At 37.3% G+C, this 22,830-nt stretch overlaps 4 protein-coding genes and 1 pseudogene across 5 annotated transcripts; 3 read left to right on the forward strand and 2 right to left on the reverse strand.

Moving 5' to 3' along the window:
• Positions 1 to 6,451, forward strand: LOC111799088 (serine/threonine-protein kinase Nek2). Its single transcript, XM_023682485.2, has 15 exons — positions 1 to 541; positions 1,161 to 1,272; positions 1,424 to 1,490; positions 2,412 to 2,477; positions 2,661 to 2,707; positions 2,779 to 2,824; positions 2,932 to 3,012; positions 3,145 to 3,187; positions 3,276 to 3,325; positions 3,482 to 3,563; positions 3,648 to 3,697; positions 4,055 to 4,128; positions 4,207 to 4,258; positions 4,881 to 5,297; positions 5,378 to 6,451. The coding sequence occupies exons 2-15, from the start codon at positions 1,187 to 1,189 to the stop codon at positions 6,035 to 6,037; spliced, it is 1,821 nt and encodes a 606-aa protein (XP_023538253.2). The 5' UTR covers positions 1 to 541; positions 1,161 to 1,186; the 3' UTR covers positions 6,038 to 6,451.
• LOC111799089 (protein IQ-DOMAIN 19-like) lies at positions 6,328 to 7,906 on the reverse strand. The gene is made up of 3 exons (XM_087125645.1): positions 7,266 to 7,906; positions 6,952 to 7,173; positions 6,328 to 6,879 (listed from the first exon to the last, which is right to left on the reverse strand). The coding sequence occupies exons 1-3, from the start codon at positions 7,416 to 7,418 to the stop codon at positions 6,328 to 6,330; spliced, it is 927 nt and encodes a 308-aa protein (XP_086981771.1). The 5' UTR covers positions 7,419 to 7,906.
• Positions 7,907 to 9,713: 1,807 nt separating this feature from the next.
• Positions 9,714 to 14,406, forward strand: LOC111798832 (uncharacterized). Its single transcript, XM_023682170.2, has 6 exons — positions 9,714 to 9,871; positions 10,554 to 10,703; positions 10,832 to 10,912; positions 11,663 to 11,788; positions 11,974 to 12,066; positions 14,171 to 14,406. The coding sequence occupies exons 1-6, from the start codon at positions 9,772 to 9,774 to the stop codon at positions 14,248 to 14,250; spliced, it is 630 nt and encodes a 209-aa protein (XP_023537938.1). The 5' UTR covers positions 9,714 to 9,771; the 3' UTR covers positions 14,251 to 14,406.
• Positions 14,362 to 15,636, reverse strand: LOC111798831 (putative ribose-5-phosphate isomerase 3, chloroplastic pseudogene; annotated as a pseudogene).
• A 1,120-nt stretch (positions 15,637 to 16,756) lies between these two features.
• On the forward strand, positions 16,757 to 22,239 carry LOC111784750 (PITH domain-containing protein At3g04780). 2 transcript variants are annotated; one of them, XM_023665361.2, is made up of 8 exons: positions 16,757 to 16,913; positions 17,091 to 17,177; positions 19,165 to 19,288; positions 19,971 to 20,019; positions 20,110 to 20,167; positions 20,277 to 20,323; positions 20,407 to 20,484; positions 21,931 to 22,239. In XM_023665361.2, the coding sequence occupies exons 1-8, from the start codon at positions 16,875 to 16,877 to the stop codon at positions 21,977 to 21,979; spliced, it is 531 nt and encodes a 176-aa protein (XP_023521129.1). In that variant the 5' UTR covers positions 16,757 to 16,874; the 3' UTR covers positions 21,980 to 22,239. The 2 variants fall into 2 exon arrangements, with proteins under 2 accessions (XP_023521129.1, XP_086981468.1); XM_087125342.1 differs by lacking the exon at positions 17,091 to 17,177 and having other exon boundaries at positions 16,782 to 16,913.
• Positions 22,240 to 22,830: the final 591 nt, after the last annotated feature.

Raw genomic sequence — 22,830 nt, forward strand, 5'->3', positions numbered from 1 at the left:
GCCCACCTCTCTCACCTGCTTTCTCTAAGTCTATTCCATGATTTGGTTTGCTCTCAGAAACCACATTATTTGAGATTTGACCCACCATCCCCCAAAATCTCTCCTCTCTAAGCCCCCTTTTCTTCCATTTCTCTTTCACTTTGACCCATCATTCCCACCTCTCAAGAATTCCAAGTAAACCCATTAAATACTTTTTGCTTTAGATTCATACAGTATTCTCCCCTTCCAAGTTCCAACCCCTCCTCTTCTCTCTCTAAAACACTCCCATTTTGGTTCTCTCTCCAGGATTTTGTCTTCTAGTGTCTTCTTTGTTTCATTTGGGGTTACTGCTAAAGTTTCCAACAATGGAGAAAGCCCTTCACTATCTTCTTCCCCTTCCCCTTCAGCTTCTCTTTGTCTTCCTTTTGCTTCGAAAACGGTGTCGTTCCTTGTCTCCTCTGTAGCTGCCTCTCCTAACCCTGTTTTCTTCTTCTTCTTCTTCTTCTTCTTCTTCTTCTTCCTCTACATTTGCTTGGATCCACATTTCTACTTCCACTTTCAGGTGCCTCTCTCTTTCCCTTTTTTCTTTGCTGCATTCGATCTTTTTGGGGTTTTTCTGTGATGAACTGAACATTTTGCACTGTTCTTCTTTGTGGGTTCTTAAGATTTTGCAATGTTCTTTGTGGGTTTTTAAGATTTTGCAGTGTTCTTCTTGAAATGGGCAGTGTTCTTCTTTGTGGGTTTGTAAGATTTTGCTGTGTTCTTATTGAAATGAACAGTGTTCTTTGTGGGTTTTTAAGATTTTGCAGTGTTCTTATTGAAATGGGCAGTGTTCTTTGTGGGTTTTTAAGATTTTGCAGTGTTCTTCTTTGTGGGTTCTTAAGATTTTGCAGTGTTCTTTGTGGGTTTGTGAGATTTTGCAGTGTTCTTATTGAAATGGACAGTGTTCTTTGTGGGTTTTTAAGATTTTGCAGTGTTCTTAATGAAATGGGTGAATCTTGTAAATTTGGTTGATGGGTATCTTTTATTTTTGTTTGAAGCTAAGAACAAGCTGTAATGGTAGGAGAAATAGAGTGGAATCCATACGATTCAATGTGTTTTCTTGGATAATATCTCTGTTTCCCAGCTTTTTCCCCTTTGAAATGCTGAGTGAAATGATACCTTTTCTTTTGTGTACTCAGAAAAAGGGTATCATTAGTCTGTTCAAATGGAGCAATATGAAGTTCTGGAGCAAATAGGGAAGGGATCCTTTGGTTCTGCTCTTCTTGTCAGACATAAACATGAAAAGAAGAAGTAAGCAATGCTGTTCATGTTTGATGTTGTTCTTGTTCTTGTTCTTGTTCTTGTTCATCTCTGCTTTAAAACATTAAATTTGTGTAAAACATAGTGTTGTAGGTGCATTGGTTTGGTTTGGTTTTGATTGTTTTGATCTTTGTATGTTAAGGTATGTGTTGAAAAAGATTCGTCTCGCTCGTCAGACCGATCGGTCCCGTAGATCTGCACACCAGGAGGTTTGTGTTTTTTTGCTTTGACATTTTTCTTTAGCTTTAATAACATCGTCTAGATTTGTTGTTGGATCGTTATGCTGTTTCGGTGTGCTTTAGAACTTGTTTTGATTCTTGTTGACTATGATAATCGACTCGGCGTGCTGCATAACTTGTTTAGATTCTCGTCTTACTACTGTAATAACTATTCGAGTTTGTGATAGTATTGTTGTGCTTTATGACTTGTTTAGTGTGAGATCCCACGTTGGTTGGAGATGGGAACGAAGTATTCTTTATAAGGGTGTGGAAACCTCTCCCTAGTAGACGCGTTTTAAAACTGTGAGGTTGAGGGCGATGCGTATCGGGCTAAAACGGATAATATCTGCTAGTGGTGGGTTTGGGCTGTTATAAACAGTGACTGGTGCGAGACATTGGTTGGAGTAGGGCTAGACCCTCTCCATAGTAGACGTGTTTTAAAACCTTGAGGGAAGTTCGGAAGGGAAAGCCCGAAGAGGACAATATTTGCTAGCAGTGGGCTTGGGATGTTACGTTTAGATTCTCTTCAACTGTCTCGGTGTGCTTCATAACTTATAAGGGTGCGGAAACCTCTCTCTAGTAGACGCGTTTTATAACCGTGAGGTTGAGAGAGATGTATAACGGGCTAAAACGGACAATATCTACTAGTGGTGGGTTTGGGCTGTTATAAATAGTGACTGGTGCGAGACTCTAGTCGGAGTAGGGCTAGGCCCTCTCCATAGTAGACGTGTTTTAAAACCTTGAGGGAAGTTCGGGAGGGAAAGCCCATAAAGGACAATATCTGCTAGTGGTGGGCTCGGACTGTTACATTTAGATTCTCTTCAACCGTCCCCGTGATTTTGATCGCACTAGGGGTTACGTTAACAAAATTGCGGTCTATACTAAACTAATATCTTCTCCATTTTCGTGTAGATGGAGCTCATTTCTAGATTACGGAATCCATTTATCGTGGAGTACAAAGATTCTTGGGTCGAGAAGGTAAATCGAGCTATTGTTGTTTAGTATTGCTATCTACTCTTAAACACACGGTTTTACCGATGACAGATGGTTAACTAAATGCCTCCTCTTATTCTTAACCTGTTCTTTCTTACCATTTGAATTCTTCGGCTCATCGTTGTAACGATATGGTTTAAGTTCGGTCTGTTATTTCTTTGTCGACAGGGTTGCTACGTGTGCATTATTATCGGTTATTGTGAAGGAGGGGACATGTAAGTATTCTTCCAGCTCAATGTCTATGTGTTCCTTATCTATGTAGCTTACACTTTTTCAAATTTTACAGGGCCGACGCGATAAAGAAGGCTAACAGTGTTCACTTCCCCGAAGAGGTTCTCGTGTTCTTCGTTTCGTTGCTACGAGAATCGTCGAAATTTCATTGAAAATGTCTTTTGGGTTTGTTTAGTACAGCTTATTCATCTCTCGTTTCCGTTTGCAGAAGCTCTGCAAGTGGTTAGTTCAACTTTTGATGGCGCTCGATTACTTGCATATGAATCATATCCTTCATCGGGATGTTAAGGTTCGATATACGTTCATCTTTACAGTGTTTGAATGTACCAAGGCGCTCGAGTACTTGCATATGAATCATAGTTAGTCAATGCAAACAATGGCAAGCGTTTTCCTAACTATCTATATCGTGTGATCTGTACAGTGTTCGAATATATTTTTGACTAAAGATCGAGATATACGCCTTGGTACGTGAAATCTTTCTCCCTTCCAACCAATATACGGAAAATTGTCGATTGAGCGTACTATTGATAAGAATTCACATTTGTGGAACAGGTGACTTTGGATTAGCTAAAATGTTGACGTCGGATGATCTTGCCTCCTCGGTGTGTAATTTGTATATACTAGTATATATTTTGTATTTGAATACGAGCCTTGTTCAACTGTGCCCACGGACCTGTAAGCCCTCGAGGCAAGGCAAAAAGGAAGAGATGTTTGATATCTTACTAATGTTCTTTAAAACGCTTGGCTTGATAATACAGGTCGTAGGAACTCCGAGTTATATGTGTCCAGAACTTCTTGCTGATATACCTTATGGTTCGAAGTCGGATATTTGGTCTTTAGGTAGGAATGGCTGAACTCGACTTGACCGTGAACCTTATTTGGCGTATCGACTGAAAATTATTCTGTTTTGTATCTGTTTGTCAGGATGCTGTATATATGAGATGACTTCTCTAAAGCCTGCATTCAAAGCATTTGTAAGTTACGAACGCCATTTGTTCTCGTCTTGAAAGGATTTAAATTATTGAGTTTTCTACCTAGTGGTTCGAGTCGAGGACGTGGGGGGAGGGGGGGTATCTTCATGTATATCAACTAAGATCACCCGTCGATCCCGCATCGGTTGGAGAGGGGAACGAAACATTCCTTATAAGGGTGTGGAAACCTCTTCCTAGCAGACACGTTTTACAATCCTTGAGGACGTGGGATCTCACAATCCACCTCCTTGGGGTTCAGCATCCTCGCTGGCACTCGTTCTCGGGATCTCACGATGCTTTTAGTGTCGATGAGTGTTCTCGGTTTGGCGCTTTCTCTAATTCGGACTTTCTTTTGGGCAGGATATGCAAGCACTTATCAACAAAATTAACAAGTCCATAGTGGCTCCTCTTCCAACAAAATACTCTGGTGCATTGTAAGTTTCCCTCCTCTTTTGCCACTTAGTTTTATCTGCACTATTGCTGATCTAATCGCTTTCTTCTTTGATTTGTAGTCGAGGTCTCGTTAAAAGCATGCTACGCAAAAACCCGGAACTTCGGCCGAGTGTACGTGTACCCTCCTCTCATACTCTACTCTGATATAAACAAACGAAAACCATCCAATAGTCTATCTGATCTATCCAATCCTCGAGTTTCGTATTCAATCAATGAATTCCATTTGGATAGAAATCGCATTTCCGCACCTTAACTGTGAGATCTCACATCGGTTGGGGAGGAGAACGAAACATTCTTTATAAGGGTGTGGAAACCTCTCCCTAGCATACGCGTTTTCAAAACCTTGAGGGGAAGCCCTAAAGGGGAAGCTCAAAGAAGACAATATTTGTTAACGGTTGGGGAGTAGAACGAAACATTCTTTATAAGGGTGTGAAAACCTCTCCCTAGTAGACGCGTTTTAAAAACTTTCAGGGGAAGCCCGAGAGGGAAAACCCAAAGAGGACAGTATCTGGTAACGGGTGGGGAGGACAACAAAACATTCTTTACAAGGGTGTGAAAACCTCTCCCTAGCAGACGCGTTTTAAAAACCTTCAGGGGTCTGTTAGAGATGGGCTCGGGCTGTTATATTAACTTTCATACTTGTTTCATTCTAGTATCTAAACGTTTAATGATTTATTCTTTGATTCGATATGTTTTGTTTTCGTCACTCGACTTCGTACGTTTTGTTTGGCAGGCTGGGGAGCTACTTGGCCATCCTCACTTGCAGCCTTATATTGTTCAGATTCATCTCAAACTGAATAATCCGAGACGCAATACGTTACCAGCACACTGGCCTGAACCGCCTAATTATATGAAGAAGACGAGGTTCTCAGAGCTCTTGCCCAATAAACGACATTCGTTAACCAACGATCGAGCTTTAAATCCAAGCGTTTCTGTAATAGAATACGATTCTCTCAGCTCAACACAGGATATACACGATACACAAAACTACCCAAGTTACAAACCGTCTACTGGTGCCACTCGTGGCGGAGTAGGGGTTCACAAGACACCTTCGAAGTCTGCAGCTAACCCGAAAACTTCACGGCTTCTATCGAAAGCTTATGCCACTCCGAAAAAATGGGACGAACCATTGAAGAACAATAAAAAGTTGGTGAGTAGAAGTTGATCTTTAAAGTCTGGATAGTCTAGCTTTTTCGATACGAACTGAGACGTTATCTTTGTTTACTACAGCTACCGGTTTCATCTACTACTAAATCTCATGTTCGTCGGGCATCATTTCCGTTGCATACGAAAGCTATCACTGATCAAAGCCCTTGTAGACCGAATGTTGGTATTCTTCATCATATGAACTCTCCAGACGTGTCGGTGAATTCTCCGCGAATCGACAGGATTGCAGAATTCCCTTTAGCATCGTACGATGATACCTTTCTTCCTGTTCGTCGAGCTTCACTGCCATCCATGCATGGATCAACCGGCTCGGTACAGCACATTGATTGTTCGATTACCAAAGACAAATGTACAATCCAAGTTTGTGATAAGGTTCGTTCAACTCCTGGATACACCGGCGCATGGCAGGGTATACAATGCAGCTTATTTCAAGACGACCGAGAAGCTAGAAGTGATTCCTCGGATCAGAATGCAACCGCAGGAGCATCGAGCCATACTTCATCAGATTTACGACGACGCCATTTCGATACTTCATCATTACAACAGAGAGCCGAGGCTTTGGAAGGTCTGCTCGAGTTTAGTGCCCGATTGCTGCAGCAAGAGAGGTACGAAGAGCTCGGAGTGTTATTGAAGCCATTTGGACCTGGAAAGGTCTCCCCAAGGGAAACTGCTATCTGGTTGAGTAAGAGCTTCAAAGAAAACACCGTCAAGCAGGAAACGTAAACCGCTCTCGTAACTACGGTAGAATTTTTAAGTGTATGATCTAGATTCGTTACATTTTCTCAAGGTATATTTGACACCTAGGCAGATTCCGGGAAGACGATAAGAATATCTCGTCACTGTAGATTATAATTCTTTTAGTTCGATAGACGACGTAACGAGTAGCGGTTATTCGTCATTCTTAGTTTTAACTTGTCGGTAGTAGTAGATTATATGCAGCAGTTCTGTTGTAGGAATGTAAATTTACAACAGTTTAGATGGCTAAGATGGTCTCGGTTTCAATGGCTGTTCTTTTAATGTCGACGTGGTTCGTCGGGGCAACTAAATTTGCTGCTCGTTGAATCGCCATTGCTGTTCTTGGACGATTTTGTTAACTGATAAAGCTTCATGAACCAGGTGTGGCTGTGACTTTCATAACCATTATGTTTCATGTTTTGTAAAGCACTTTCTGCTTGCTTGCACTTCGGCCAGGCGCTCGAGCCGGGTCGCTGTCTTGGTTCACTTTGCGACCGAAGTTTTGCCCTCGAGGACTCTGTCTTGGCCATATAATTTGGATAGCAGGGATACTCATCAGGCACGAAGTCTGAATGCCTTGGCGGATCCATGGAACATAATGTTCTGTTAGCGGTTGGTTTCGACATTAAAACATAGTACTCGGAATTGTTTGGTTCTATGGAGATGGAGTGGTTTTTGTGCTGATGTTGTCTTGTTGGGATCGAAAGATTTCGTCGACAAGAACAAGCATTTGGTCCGTTCTTTATCTGTTCAACTTGAGAACGACTTATATATCCACTTTTGCTCTTATATGATCTCCAAGTTTCGTCGAGATTCATGTTTAGCATCTCCTAAAGGAAAGGAAAAAAGTTACGAAGTGAAAGAACTGCTATGAAATAAACCACGGAGTTTACTTTGTATACTTTTTCGAGATCGATGTTAGTGAGATGTTCATGTCGTCTCCTTTCGAGAAGCTCGTCGTCCTCCTCGAGCAGCTGGATTTGATTTGCCCGAGCTCGAACTTGGATTGCCATTAGAGCTTGCAGGCTCTTTAAGGTAGCAGCTGTTTGTTTCCTCACAAGATGACCTCTCACAAGGGCTTGTATCTTAACCAGTGCCCTTAAAGAATGCAATGCTTTCCTTGCCTAACATAAGCAGATCACAAGAATTGAACACGCCGTAGTCGACGTTTTATCGATATATCTATCTAAAGATCAAAGGGACAAAAACCCGTTACCAAATAGGACCGATATGTGGATTGGATCGTCGTAGCAGCTGCATTTTGAACGCTTGACGGTGGCTTCTTCTTCTTGGCTCCCGGCTTCAAAGCTTCAATGGTATCAATGGAATCAATTGAGGGCTCCCGTGCATACTTCGAGGTGATCATCATTACGGATACCTTACAAGAGGCATAGTAAAACGGAAGAGGGGCGAAGAAACTCGGTTGGTTACTAGAGACGAGTAAGAGTCAGGGACATTCTCAATGTGAGGGCTGCATTTGTCTTGTTCCACATACAGAACGTTCGCTGACACCTTACATCTTGGCATAGTAGAACAGGAGAGGGATGAAGAAACTCGATTGACTAATAGAGATCAGCAAGAGCTAGGGACCACTGAACGTGAGGGTTGCACTTGCCCTCTTTCACACACTGAATGTACACTGACACCTTACATCTTGGCATAGTAAAACGGGAAAGGGACGAAGAAGCTCGATCAGCTACTAGAGACGAGAAAGAACCAAAGACACAATTAACGTGAGGGCCGCACTTGCCTTCTTCCACACATTTAACGTACATCGACACCTTACATCTTGACATAGTAAAACAAGAGAAAGACAAAGAAACTTAACCAGCTACTAGAGACAAGCAAGAGTCTAGAACGCACTCAATGTGAGGGTAGCACTTACGCTCTTTCACACTCTGAACATAGTTCTATAACACGTTTTAAAACAAGAAGGCTAAAACAGGTCACCTATGGTTATTTTTCGACGCGGGATTAGGGTCTAATCTAAAATTATATTTTATAAAACAATAAATAATTAAAATTTAAATAAGTTGTTTAAGGCCTAAGGATGTTGGAAGCTTCTAGCTTAGTTGGAATTAATAATTAAAGGCCTCAATTATTGACCAAATGGCAATTAAATCTCTTAATAATTTTATTTTATAGCCTTATTGTTGAATATTGAAGCATCACACATTAAAAAAAAAAATAATAAAACCAAATTCCTTTGAATTTTCTAGTAACCTTATTTTATTTTATTTTACTTTTACCCTTGTACTTACCTTTCACTTATTTAATTACGGGCCGAACACGTAAAAAACCTAATTTTGCTCTGCGTAAGATAGTCGAAGTAGGGTTGAGCATACGTGCTTATTCTTTTTTATTATATATTTTCAAGAATTATATTTGTTCAATTAATTATTAACCCCACAAAATTCTTCATTTATTGTAACGACCCAGATCCACCGCTAACCGATATTGTCCTCTTTGGACTTTTCCTTTCACGCTTCCCCTCAAGGCTTTAAAACGCGTATGCTAGGGGGAAGGTTTCCACACCCATATAAATGGTGGTTTGTTCTCTTCCCCAACCAATGTGGGTCACCACAATCCACCCCCTTCGGGGCCCAGCGTCCTTGATGACACTCTTTCTTTCCTCCAATCGATGTGGGACCACCCCCAAATCCACCTCCCTTTTGGGCCCAGTGTCCTTACTGGCACACCGCCTCATGTCTACCCCTTTCGGGGAACAGCGAGAAGACTGACACATCGTCTGGTGTCTGGCTCTGATACCATTTGTAACAACCCAGATCCACCGCTAGCAAATATTGTCCTCTTTGGGCTTTCCCTTTCGGGCTTCCCCTCAAGGCTTTAAAACGCGTCTGCTAGGGGAAGGTTTCCACACCAATAGTGGTTTGTTCTCCTCCCCAATCAATGTGGGACATCACATTTATTTTTGCCGAAATCGGAGCGAAAATTTTCAATAGAAAATTTGCGAGGATTAGATTCCGGGCGAGAATTTTTCCTTTTTGTTATAATTTTTAAATATCTGATAATTTATGTTTTGTGATCGAATTTCTATTTTAAAATATAAAACATCTCAATAAATCCAAAAATATTTTTATAAGAAAAAATAAAATATAAATTCAACCTAATTTTAAAAAAATTTAAATTTGAGTAGTATTTTAGAGTGTTCCCCATATAAATAGAGCGGAGAGGGAAAGAAATTGGAACAGGGTCGGAGTCGGGACTGAGAATGTAATCCTTATCCCGTCCCTATTTAGCTTAGGGAGAAAAATCTTTCACCGCTCCCTCTCTCGTTCTTTGCGATTTTCCACTTTGTTCGAGGTGAGTCATCTCGACCCCTGAATTAAATGAGTTTTCACTGTATTATTCCCGTCCATTTAAACAAGATGACGATAAGATTTTATGTTACATTCTAGAAAACCGACCTAAAATCTTTGTCCAATTTATATATATATATATATATAAATAAGAGGAGAAGACAAAGAAGCTAAAACTAACTCATTTAAGGCATCAATGAATCTCCTTATAATATACATCCAATTTTTTTAATTAAAATTTATAATTAAAAAATAAAATCATTTTCCACATTTTTTGAAATTTTCAAACTCTCCTCATCCATCTCTCTCTATATATTATATTTTGCTTCCTATTACTTCAATCCACCATTTTCTATTACATCTCTCTCTCTCTCCTCCATCTTTCTCTCTCTAGAGGTCACCATGGCAGCTTCTTCCCGTCGAGCCGTTGACTTTCTCACCGTTGTCCTCGTCCTCCTCCCCGTCGTTGTTGTAATGGCAGATGATCACCTTCCGTTTCTCGGTACTTCTCCTTCCTCTTAACTTTTTTCTTCTCTACCAGAACTCTGTGTACTAGTGCTGGTTTCAAATAAATATTGAAAATTTAAAATTATCAGAGAATTATCTATCTACCTATATATATATATATATATATATATATATATATATATATATATATATATAGTCTCACTGTTGACCTCGTCCTCCTCCCGGCTGTTGTTATAATGGTAGATGGTCACCTTCCATTTCTCGGTATTTTTCCTTTCTCTAAACCTTTTGCTTTTGACGAGAACTGTGTTTTGTAGCGATTGCTCGTTTAAAATTAATATAAAAAATTAAAAATTAAAAATTATCTAAGAATTATATATATATATAGTTCGAGTCTCATTCATTTTAGTCTCTACATTTTTAAATATATAAATTTTATTTTTCTCGACTCTTAAAATTAATATTAAATTAAAATTAATTTTTAATGGGATGTAACTAAATTATATTAGTGAAGAAAAAATATCATGTAAATAATATTTATTTTAAAAAATTAATAAATAAATATATTAATTTTAAATTTTATTGAAAGGAAGTTGAAATTTTATTAAATTTTTAAGTATATCGTTTTTTTTTTTTTTCTAATTTTTATAAATTTTAATTTGTGAATTTAAAAAAAGGAAAAAGAAAAAATAACAAAATGTTTATTATATTTATAGATAAAATATGCGATGAAGTGAACTGCGGAAAGGGGAATTGCACAACGGACGACGTATATCCGTTCTTCAAATGCGAGTGCGATTCCGGCTGGAAGCGTACTCGCGACTCCGACGACGATCTCACTTTTCTTCCTTGCGTCATCCCTAACTGTAAGCTTCTCTCTCTCTCTCTCTCTCTCAATCTCTCTCAATCTCTCTCTCTCCGATTTCTCTGTTCGTCGAAAATGGCGATCGAAATCGAATCATCCAACTCTCTGTTTCTTCTTCTTGTTTTGAAGGTTCTCTTGACTATGGCTGCCAGTCGGCGCCGCCGCCGGTACCAGATAAGCCAGTTCCGAGGAACTCCTCCTTCTTCAATCGTAAGTCAGTTTCCGGCCAAGTTTCCCCAAATCTTTCTTCGTTGCTTTCCGTCGCAATTTCCGAAGAACAAAACCCTAATTTAGATATTTAGTTATTTATTTATTTATTTATTGGATAACTTTATAAGTCGAATTTAAAATATAATTATTTTTGTTTATGATTCTATGTATTTATTTTTATTTTATTTTATTCGATAATTAAAATTTTCAATTATTTAGTCTATTTTAACTTTTAAAATTAAAATTTTAACATATATATAAATATGTTATTTTATTTTTATATTTTCTTTGATAACTATAATTTTAGTTTTTAATATTTGGATAATATTTCTTTTTTCTTTTGGTAATTGTTTTTAATATTTTAAAAATTCTAATTAAATTATTATTAATCCAATTTCTTTAATAATAAGGATTAAATTTTAAAAAACACTTAAAATATAATTAGCGTTTTAATTATCTGTATACTTAATTCAATCTCTTAACCTGTCATTGCTAATATTAAATATTTTATTTTTAAAATATTTTATTTTTAAAATATTTTATTTTTAAATGTTTGGAGTTTTTAAATATACGAGACTGCCACCTTATATATGCTTAGGTTGACTTGATTATGTAAATTATTTATATTGTTTTTAATATAATTAGCGTTTTAATTATTGTTTTTAATAAAAAAACGAAATTAATTAAGTCTTCAAAAAAAAAATATATAATTGATTTTTTTTTTTTAAATTTTTATAAATTGTCTTGCAGCTTGCTATTGGGCCTATTGTGGAGAAGGCACGTGCGAGAAGAACAATACGTATGCACACACGTGTGAATGCAGCTCTGGCTTCTACAATCTCCTCAACATTTCTGCCTTCCCTTGCTATAGTGATTGTAAGATTCACTATTTATCCAATTTTTTTCAACTAAAAATATAATTTCAATTAAGTCGGGTAATATTTGGTCGTTAAATTCTTAAAATATTGTTTTCGAGTAATTTGTTCCTCGGTTGGAATAAACGTGTATTTTAATGTAATTTTGAAATTACGATCTAATTTTTGTTATTATATTATTTATAGGTACGATCGGGTCGGATTGTGCAAAACTTGGGATTAAAGTTGCTAACGTAAATTCAAGCGATAATGGAAGTGGGGGTTCTGGTACCGGACAAGGTACGATGTTCGATTATTTTTTTCGTTTTATATTTTGAAAATATTAAAAAAGATTGGTAGAATTTTAAAAATAGTTCTAGAATCACAATAAAATAAGCAAGGAAATGGTTAATAAATAATAAAAGACATGAATTCCATTTAAATAAAAAAAAATTGTTTTGAATTTTGATATTACATTATTATAATAAAAAACATATCAATTAAAAAAATAAAAAAAAATCCTCATCGTGATATTTTTAAATAATTTATTTATTCACCATTAATTAAAATATTCATCTTCTTCTGAATAATATATATAAATAATAAATTTAAAAAAAAATTATGGTTTATTGGGTCAAATTTTCAACCATGTGGTTCTTGTTTTCTACAAATTTTTTTATTCATTGCTTATAATTAAAGTTTTGTCAATTTCTTGATTTATTATTTAATTAATGTTAAAATTTGAGGGTTAATAAAATAATTAGTTTAATTTACATAATGACAATGATATGGTGATTAAAAGTCAAATTAATTTTTTTAAAATTTTTACTTTTATTTAATTATTTTATAAATAATTCAAGATCTTGGACTTTTTTATTTTAAAAAAATCATGATTTTATTTAGCATTCAAGATCTTGATTATTTGTAATAAAATAAAATAAATAAATAAGTCATGCCTTGCGCATCATCTCGTTGAAAAAGTATGCTAATTATTTCCACGTATTATATATTTATTTGCAAAGTTTGACATTATGACACGTGGCAACAAGTCCACCAACTTGCTTTATAAAAACAATTAAAAAAGTTATTTTTCCATAAACCTACAAAGTCATTGAAAATGTTGCCTTACAATTTAATCTACCTATATATATATATATATATATATATATATATATATACCTTTTTATTGAGATTTTAGATGTATTTTATATATAAAAAATAAAGTTTTTATTTTTTATTTTTTATTTTTTTATTTTAATTTCTTTGGTTAGATTACCAATACAATAGCATAGGTCTAACTTCAACTATTTTTGTGACACCGTGTTGTGAAGAATACATGAACGAAACAATATCAAATTTAAATGAGAGTAATATTAAGGACATAAGAATTGATAGTTATTACTTATATCAATAAGGTATTATAATTTTCGATGACTAGATTATAAAAACTCTAAAGTTGGGAATGTTTGGTTTGGAGGTAGCAATCCTATGTTGGGTATAGAGATGTCCATGGGACAAGGCGAGTAATTGGGTGGGTATGGGGAATATAATCTTGTCCCCAACCCAATTTATCTAACAGGAAAAAAAATGTTCCTCATTCCTTATCTAAATGGAGAATCCCTTCCCTCTTTGGAGCGAGTCCTTGTCGATAAAATAGACATCTCTAGTTGGGTGGCTGTGAGACGGGAAGAAGAACGAAACACCTTATAAGGGTATGGAAACATCTCCCTAACAAACGTGTTTTAAAAACCTTAAGGGGAAGCTTGAAAGGGAAAACCCAAAGAGGACAATATCTACTAGCGATGGGCCTGAGCCGTTATTACAAATGGTATTAGAGCCAAACATCAGGCGATGTGCCAACTTGGAGGTTGTTCCTCGTAAGGGGGTAGACACGAGGCGGAATGCCAGTAAGGATGCTGGGTCTCGAAGGGAGGTGGATTTGGTGGGGGTCCCACTGGAGAAAGGAATGAGTGCCAACAAGGACTCTAGGCCTTGAAGGGGAGTGTATTGTGAGATCACACGTCAGTTGGGGAGGAGAACGAAACACCCTTTATAAGGGTGTGGAAACCTCTCTGTAGCAGACACGTTTTAAAAACCTTGAGAGGAAGCCCAAAGAGGACAAACTTTTTCTAATAAGTACGTGAGTGGGGAAAAAACGTGCTAAAATAACACGTACTGATCTATAAGGACAATCTTCACTCTTAAGATAAAACATCTTACAAAAACTCTATTGATCTTAGGACTTCAAGATAAGCAAGTCACGAATAGTTTTCCGTCTTACAACTACTTCAAAACAAGTATATAATGTAATTATGTCACGAGAGATATAAAGATACACAAGAACGTCATATTTTTAAACCCTAAGATGTTATTAGTGCTCATTTTTCCTTCTTCCTTTCATCAGGAAACTCCCTTCTACCAGGAAAGTTTGGGTGGGTGGCTATGGCAATTTTATTTGGCATGACTATGGAGCTTTGGAACTAGCAGATCCTTGATTATATATATAATTGATATTCATTTATGTTGTTTACACTATGTTTTGGTTTCATATAGATTGTTATTATATGTTATGTCTGAGTTTGGTACATTATTACATATAATAAATAAATCATAGCTCTAGTCATTAGAGGCTGCTGATCACTGTTCTTGTACATATATTCATCTTACTATATTATTTCTACAATTTGCACAAGATATATCCCATCCCAAATAATCATCTTGGTACAATTTACAAATATATCCCATCCCAGATTGAGCAGATCATCAGCAAAAATTTGCACAAGATTTCTTATAATACAGAGATGAAATCATGCTCACTATCACCAAGAAATCATGAACAAAAATGGAAAAGTTGCGATTCAAATCTCTAATATACGGATTAGAAGAAAGTAAAAGGAATCGAACTTACAGTTTTTAGCAGAACTCACCAATGGAAGTTAATGGAAACGGAAATCATTTGGTCTTGATGTCGATTCCATCTTTTCCGGCGATGATCACGGCGGTCGCCATGTCCAAGAACAGTCCGTGCTCCACCACTCCTTCAAACGCCGAAATCTCTTTTCCGGCGGCTAATCCGTCTTTGATTGGAGTCTTGAAATATAAATCGACTATGTAATTTGAATTATCGGTGACGTATGGCTTCCCATCGGCGTCCAATCGGAGCTTGGCCTCGCAATCTTCGTCCTTGAATAGGTCTTGAAGCCTCACCAAATTGTATTTCCAGCAGAACTGAACGACTTCCACCGGCATCGCGAGACCGCTTCCGCCGAGGCCGTCGACCAATTTAGTATCATCGACGACGACGACGAATTTATCGGAAGCAGCCTCCACCATTTTCTCACGCAACAAAGCGCCGCCGCGGCCTTTAACGAGATTCAGATCTGGATCGACCTCATCAGCGCCATCGATAGCCAAATCGAGATGCGGATGATCATCAAGAACAGAGAGAGGAATTCCTAATGCCCTAGCTTGCTCCTCCGTCCGCTTGGAGGTAGGGATTCCAACAATGTCACTCAATTGATTACTCTTGAGAAGTTCGCCAATCTTCGCGACAACGAAGGCGGCGGTGGAGCCGGTGCCAAGGCCGAGGACCATTCCACTCTTGACATACTCAACAGCCTTGTCTGCAGCAAGCTTCTTGAGGTCGTCTTGAGTGAGAGTGGAGACGGAGCGGGCTTGAACGGAGAGAGGACGGCAGCGGTGGTGGTTATGAGCGGAAAGATTAAGAGGCTTTGGTGATCGGAGAAGAAGGTTGGCTATGGAGGAAACATGGCGGGAGGAAGAGAGAGAAGGAGGGGAGATGAGAGAGAGGGAAGCCATGGATGAGAAAGGGATAGGGTTTTGAGTTTCTAGTGGCTAATGTCTCTGCATTTTCTTCCTTTTATATGTAAAGGAAGAAGAAAGTGTGGCTTTTGAAATGGACATTTGGGGTTGGTAAAAGGATCATTGTGGTGTTGTTGGGGTTTTCATTCAATTTTGGTTGGCTTTTCTTTTTCATTCTTTATTGGATTTTGTTCCTTTTTTTTTTTTAAATACTAAAAAACCCGAGAGATTTCATGGACGGTATGTTAGTGGTAGAATTCTCTTCTTATTACTGACTCGAGCATAGTTGCATAGATTTTGGTAAAAGTTTCGTTTCTTTGTTGGCAATAGATCAACGATTATTAGATATCTCCTACTGACTACCATTACGTTTTTTTTAGCAACAAGCGTGACAAGTAGGTCTTGCATGTCTTAACGATCATAACTTTCGAGAGAAAAGGGTTCTGTTTCAAATGCGATCGATGATTTTGTATTTCGTGAAGTGGGTCTTGTTTGTCTTAACCTAATCTATTAGTACTTGTTTTGTTGTGTTGGACCTTATGGATTGCAACAAGCTTCGACTTTGAGTTCGATGTTGGGATGGTAATGAAATACGTTTCACGAGTTTTAAAAGGACTCACGTTTAGCTTGTAAACATCCAAATTAGATTTTGTGAGATCCCACCTCGGTTGGAGAAGGGAACGAAGTATTCCTTCTAAAAGTGTGGAAACCTCTCCAGAGTAAAACGAGGACAATATCTACTAGCGGTGAACTTGGGCTGTTATAAAAGATATCAGAGCCACAGAGCCAGATACGGGGGCGGTGTGCCAGCGAGTATGCTAGGCCTCCAAGGGGGGTGGATTGAGAGAAAGTCTGAAAGGGGACGTTGGGCCCTAAAAGGGTGGGAAAGTCCGAAAGGGGACCCTGGGCCTCCAAGGGGTAGATTGAGTGGAAGCTCGAAAGGGGACGTTGGGCCTTATAAGGATGGATTGAGGGGAAACCCGAGAGAGAAAACCCAAAGATGACAATATCAGCTAGGGAATGAATACAATACAAGATAGAGTTAAGCATAAATGTTATGGATTATTGGAACATCTAGGGTTTAGAGGGGCAATTATGGAATAATATTTTTGAGCCCATGGGCCCACAAGCTTGTAGAATATGAAATCGGGTTGTCGGGTCAAGGCCGATTCCTGCCGGACTCTTCTTCTTCCCCACGCTACCACTTTTGAAAGCATTGGAGTTTACTCAGAATTCATTCTCACTTCATTTTTTTTTTCCTCCCTTCTCCTCACGTTCGATTAGCCATGGCTGCCGCATCTGCAACCGCCATTCATCGGAATCAGGTGAGTGATGCAGGTTTTTGAGGTGTTTGATTCACAAATTCTTGTTGAAGTTTCGAGAAATGATGAAAGATGATGTTAATGCTTGAATCTAGCGAATGAGTTTTGAGTACAGGAGTATCAGGATTTTATTGCTTTAAGCTTAGTTTTCTTTCATACTGATGCTTCGTTTTTAACCAGGTTGATCTGTCCGACTTCATTAACTGGTCTGGTATCGAGTGCCTTAACCAGAATTTCAGCCACACTTTTACAAATGCTCTTAGCCAGGTGCTGTTTGTTAATATTTTGACCAGAGATGTTTATCAGTTGCATGTACTTCGTTGTAGTTTTTTGAATTTCTTTACATGGTTGAATAATTCGTTTCTCGATTCAATGAAGTTAAAGATGGTGCTGAGTTAGACTAGCTTTCTTGCAGAATATAATTTTCTTCTCTCTTTTCTTCTAATTGTAAATCTTTTGATTTTAATATCTTCTTGAGACTTTATGTGGGACTGGTGTATACTTAATGAGTTCTCAATATGTGTCTAACAAATATTGGAAGTGTATTGACTTTGTACAGCTCGTATTTTTTAACACATATCTGTTGTGCTAACAAGTGTCCGATATATGTTCAATAAGTTTTAAAGTGTCGAAGCGTCCAACACATGTTGGGCACGGGCACTCTTGCCACGTTAAAATGTCTGGCTAGCTATATGGAAGTTGGTGAATATGAGCTTAGCTCTCTTAGGCCAAGTGGCTATGCCGCTTTCTTTTAGGGTCTTATTCTTTATGGCGTATGATTATTGTTAGCATGACTGTCAACTTCAGGGGTGGGTCACGTCTGTGGTCTCTGAACTAAAGACATATTAAAAGTCCTTGGAAAGCCATTTTCTATTGCATACCGAGCTTTATCAACTACATTAAATTCTCTGTGGGGAGCAGGGCTTGCATTCGTTTATGGGAAGAATTTTGGGCTGGTATCAACGTCTTTCAAAATTCTCTTCTCGTCTTTATAATATTTCCCTGTGAAAGAGATGTTGGTCAATTCATTGATAATTCGTAATGAACTTCCTTCCTTCCACTTGATTTTGATTTTGATTTTGATTTTCATTTTCATTTTAGAAGATGTCTTTGTGATATTGAGTCGAGATTTATCCTAATATTATCTCCATTTTTAGTAATACGCATAGTTGGTTCTTCAGCCATCGGGCATCTTTTGTTTTTTTACCCTTCTCCCCATCCCCCTCTTTCACTCTGATTTCGAAGGCTAAAATCTAAAAAAGATCAGGTTTTCACCTGGCTGGTTTCTTTGGGAGGATTAGACACACACCATAGACTTCATCTAGAAGCCTTCATCTTTGTCTGAAAAAAGATCATTTGCTATAGAGATGTCACTTTGTCGTGAAACTTTAGAGTTGATTTTTTCACATGTTTGGAGTCAGTGTAGCTACTCCCGAAGGTTGTGGGATATGGTGGCGAAGGTGCTTATTAACCCAATTTTCCATAATAAGGGTCTGATTCAGTGGCAAGCAATTTTCTCACTATTTTGTTGAATCTATGGATTGCGAGAAATAAAGTATTTCGAGGGTACCGAAGTCTTGGAAGAGGTTTGGAGTTTGGAAAATTTTAATCTCTTGTGGCGTTCTCTTTATCTTTTTATTCTTAACCATTGAACCAACCTACTGTAATTTTGTTTCAAGTTTTTGTTTATAGACTTATCTGTTTGGGTCTATTTTTTAGGCCACTCCTTTTGTGTATTCATTCAGCTTATTAAAAGTTGATGTATTATATAATGCAAGAGGCTAAAATACCATTTTTGGTCCATGTAATTTGACACTTGTTCCATTTTAGTTTCGACTTGTTCCATTTTAGTTCCTATACTTTCGAATGTAGAATTAATTTAGTCATTATTAATTTGAATGGTAAAATAATAATTTTTAGTAAAGGAAAGACATTGTGAGTATCTTTTCAACATTTATAGAGGGAGGGCTAATAGATACAAGTTTTTTTTTTTTTTTTTTTTGAGAAAGTTAATCATGAACAATATAGGGACTAATTTTAAGATTTACTAGAAGACGGAGACTACATTATTACATTTGAAAGTACATAAGACTAAAATAAAAAAAGTATCAAATTCTGGGGTCAAAATGGTATTTTTGACCTAAAAGAAAATTTTCATGATAAAATAGGCATCTCTTTTTCCCTGTAATTTCTTCCCAACAGCCAAGGGAAATTATTATACCGAGGGTTTGAAGCAACTTTTCTCTTAAAATAGACTTGTAGGGATAATGATAGCTTGCTTTTGGAGAGTGATGCGGATGAGCAGATTTTGATGTACATACCTTTTAACCAAGTCATTAAATTGCATTCCTTGGTCATCAAGGGACCTGAAGAGGAAGGCAAGTATTCTATTACACCTTTTATTAGTTCTAATTGGTTTATTTTCTTCTGGATATTCCTATTTCAGTATTGCTTTTCATGTATAATTATAGTTCATCTAATCTATTGGCATATTTTTTTTTAACATGTCTTACATGTCCAACGTGGCCAATGGGGGTATGATCATTACATTTAAAGTCTTACTTGTTTGATTTTTTTTTTTGGGTTGTTCACTCCCTTTCCCTTGTCCCTCCTGTGCTCTAGTCTTGTAAATCCCTTGTCACTGCGTCTACAGTTTTTTTGCTGTGGTGATGGAGTAATGGACTATAAACAGAGAAACAGAAAATTTCTCAGGGTTAGAAAGAAAGACAACCTTGAGTTTGGGGGTGTATAACTCTGCTTTCTTGGTTTTCTATCAAAACTTTTGTGAACTTCTCTTCTCTTAATCCCAGCCAATTGAGAAGTTCTTTTTTTAGTAATTCTTTGCTGTGGGAGGATGTTGAATTCTAATCTTTCCTGCCCTTTGGTTTCTCTCGTACCTTTATATATTTCTTTCTAGTCAAACAAATATATCTTAGTATCTCTTATTAAATGGAAAATTACTGCCATGGAATGTTGCAATCGCCTAACCAGGAACGATTGCTCTCTTTAATTCTGCTTAATAACAAATTGCAGGATTCTAACATTGAGGTTGTTCTCCAGGCCCTAGGACTGTAAAGCTTTTCTCAAACAAGGAGAATATGGGATTTGGGTAAACTAATTGTGTTCTTTAGTTGATATTTAGTATAAGTATTTTCTAAATATTATCAGTTGAGGATTGTCTATTTCATGTTTGTTGCAGCAACGTCAATGACTACCCTCCAAGTGACACGATTGTACTTTCCCCAGATAATCTTACGGTAGATTTTCCATACTTGTATCTGTATCTCATCACAAAAATGGAAAACTCTCTAGGAGAGACTATACACAGGAATTAGGACAGCATTGTTTTATTGCTATGCTTTGTAGGGAAAGCCAGAAGTTGTAAAGTACGTGAAATTTCAAAATGTTCGCAGGTGAGTCATTTTTATTTGTCTTCAATTAGATCGTATATTGAAAGTATCAGTTGATTGTTCTGAATAATTTGAATCTTTATCAGCTTGACAATTTTTATAGAGGACAACCAATCTGGTGCTGATACTACAAAAGTTCAAAAGATTGCCTTGTATGGAACAACGTAAGTTTTTTTTTAACAATTAACATTATATTTCATTTGAGTTATTTTTGTCTTCTCTTCTTCCTTTGCTATGTTTTAACTGAATTACTCTATTCCACAATCAATAAGCTTAGATAAGGCGAGTTTATAATTAAATTACTTTGTCTATGACTGAGCGATTGCATATGAGCCACATCCAAATGGATTAGAGCACACCCCACTTGCAATTGTTCTCAAGGTCTTCAGTCTTCAGTGTAGAATTTGGGTTGATAAGTAATCAATCTTATAATAGCATTTGTGTGCCCTGACGAGGGGGTAAGGTTGGATGGTCGTATACAGTTGGATCTTCTATGTTGGGTTTGCGAGAGAGAGAGAGAGAGAGAGTTTATGAAGGGTTTGTCATTTGTCTCAGATCTCAAGGTAGCTTGTCCTTATTGACTTATAGAATGGTGTTTTAAAATGTCCAAGCATTTGGGAGCTCTTTCATCATAGATTAGCTCTCCCTTCTTTGCATATCTACCAACTACATGCAGTTGCTAGCATCACTATCTTATTGTTGGGATGTTAAGTGCAGCTGTGTGAGATCTCACGTCGGTTAGAGAGGAGAATGAAACATTCTTTATAAGGGTGTGGAAACCTCTCCCTAGTAGACGCGTTTTAAAACCGTAAGGCTGATGGTGATACGTAATGGGCCAAAGCGGACAAATCTGTTAGCGGTGGGCTTGGGCTGTTGTTGGAGACTAACTAACAACCAACAATTAACTGCTTGATCATTTGCTCGCCTCTGTGACATATACCATTCTGGAATCGGTCAGAGCCTAGAGTGACATTATTTATGATGTAGGAAGATCTTTTGAAAAGAATATCAATTAGGCATCACTTATGTCAGTAGTCTTTATCACAAACTTCAAACTACTTTTGTGAAATGACCATTATAGTATAGACTTGGGAGTGTGCATCTGAAAATGCTCCTCGGACATTTGATTTGAACAAATGTGGGGTTGAAGATTAGACCTTCATCTTCCAAAAAAGTAATAGGTATTTTATCCACTAACCAATGCTCTGATTAGTTCATCTTCGGAAATTTCATACCAGGGTTTTGCCATTTTCATCATTACTTGATGTTGGCTAACAAAGATTTTAAATCTCATCACTTCTTTTATAGACTATTTTCTTATCAGCAAAGGTAGTACTTATATAATGGATAATCCTCTCGAGTTCTGTTTTTCGTATTTTATTCCACAATGAGTGATGCATGTATTATGCTTTAGGGGACAGCATCAAAGTACAAACTATGGTCAGTCATCCATGAACTATGTCGACCATCTCGTGTATTATAATCCGAACTTATATTGCACAATCCCACCCATGGTGGGATAGGAATAGAGGGAGAGCGGCATTCAACTCCATTCCATTTTTTCTTTATGCTTGGCGAAATGTTGAAAGTATTACTGATCTGTTATGCAGGGTTGAAACAACAGACATGAAGGGTCTGAAGAAGATCGAGGACCACTGAATGCAACAAGACACGAATCAAAGATTGTGAGTAATTGATATCAAAGATCAATTTGCTTTGAAGATAAGAACCAACTTATAATAGATTTCGATGTCATATCCTGGAATTTTGATGAGTTACATCTGTTTATTTGATGGCGATGCGTAGTTCATTCAATATTTCACATCTTTGCACATTATTTTAGGTAATTTGATGGTGATAAATTCTGACTCTTAGCTCTGCTTGGACATGGTTGAGAATACAAGGGGCATATTGGTTTATGTATGGTGCTCAAACTTATGAGTTATTTGTTCTCATTAAGGTTGATCCAACCATACTAATGAATGACCCTTTAAGATCATCATCTTATGTGAGAATTTCTCTGAAAAAGGGGGAAAAGCTCAAAAACTGCTAATGGATCCAGAAAGTAGAGATTGTTTGATAGTTTATTTGAAGGTTAAGATTTTGTTATTAGTGCTTTGATAGGTGAATATAGAAGCAGGATAGATTGCAAGACTCCGGAACATATTGTTATCAAGGATCACTAGATTATAGTGAAAGGATGATTTTCTTAATAAAATACATTAGATTATGGTGAAAGGATGAAAAAACTAAGTACAATTTTAGAAAATCAAACTGTAATTTAGCAAATGTGATGTCCCACATTGGTTGGAGAGGAGAACAAAACACCCTTTATATGGGTATGGAAACCTTCCCCTAGTAGGCACGTTTTAAAGCCTTGAGAAGAAGTCCAAAGAGGACAATATCAGCTAGCGATTGATCTGGGTTATTACAAATGATATCAGAGCCAAACACCGAACGATGTGACAGCCTTCTGGCTGTTCCTCGAAGCGGGGTAGACATGAGGCGAT

This window comes from Cucurbita pepo, chromosome 7, assembly GCF_057944985.1.
Source record: "Cucurbita pepo subsp. pepo isolate OVF chromosome 7, ASM5794498v1, whole genome shotgun sequence".
Classification (NCBI taxonomy): Eukaryota; Viridiplantae; Streptophyta; class Magnoliopsida; order Cucurbitales; family Cucurbitaceae; genus Cucurbita; species Cucurbita pepo.

Coding starts and splice junctions, on each gene's coding strand:
- LOC111799088 (XM_023682485.2), top strand. CDS start 1,187: ATGGAGCAATATGAAGTTCTGGAGCAAATAGGGAAGGGATCCTTTGGT. Junction 1,273..1,423: donor CATAAACATGAAAAGAAGAA/GTAAGCAATGCT, acceptor TTGTATGTTAAG/GTATGTGTTGAAAAAGATTC. Junction 2,478..2,660: donor AAGATTCTTGGGTCGAGAAG/GTAAATCGAGCT, acceptor CTTTGTCGACAG/GGTTGCTACGTGTGCATTAT.
- LOC111799089 (XM_087125645.1), bottom strand. CDS start 7,418: ATGATGATCACCTCGAAGTATGCACGGGAGCCCTCAATTGATTCCATT. Junction 7,174..7,265: donor CCACATATCGGTCCTATTTG/GTAACGGGTTTT, acceptor TGCTTATGTTAG/GCAAGGAAAGCATTGCATTC. Junction 6,880..6,951: donor CTAACATCGATCTCGAAAAA/GTATACAAAGTA, acceptor CCTTTCCTTTAG/GAGATGCTAAACATGAATCT.
- LOC111798832 (XM_023682170.2), top strand. CDS start 9,772: ATGGCAGCTTCTTCCCGTCGAGCCGTTGACTTTCTCACCGTTGTCCTC. Junction 9,872..10,553: donor TGATCACCTTCCGTTTCTCG/GTACTTCTCCTT, acceptor TTATATTTATAG/ATAAAATATGCGATGAAGTG. Junction 10,913..11,662: donor GAACTCCTCCTTCTTCAATC/GTAAGTCAGTTT, acceptor ATTGTCTTGCAG/CTTGCTATTGGGCCTATTGT.
- LOC111784750 (XM_023665361.2), top strand. CDS start 16,875: ATGGCTGCCGCATCTGCAACCGCCATTCATCGGAATCAG. Junction 20,168..20,276: donor TTTCCCCAGATAATCTTACG/GTAGATTTTCCA, acceptor TATGCTTTGTAG/GGAAAGCCAGAAGTTGTAAA. Junction 20,324..20,406: donor AAATTTCAAAATGTTCGCAG/GTGAGTCATTTT, acceptor AATCTTTATCAG/CTTGACAATTTTTATAGAGG.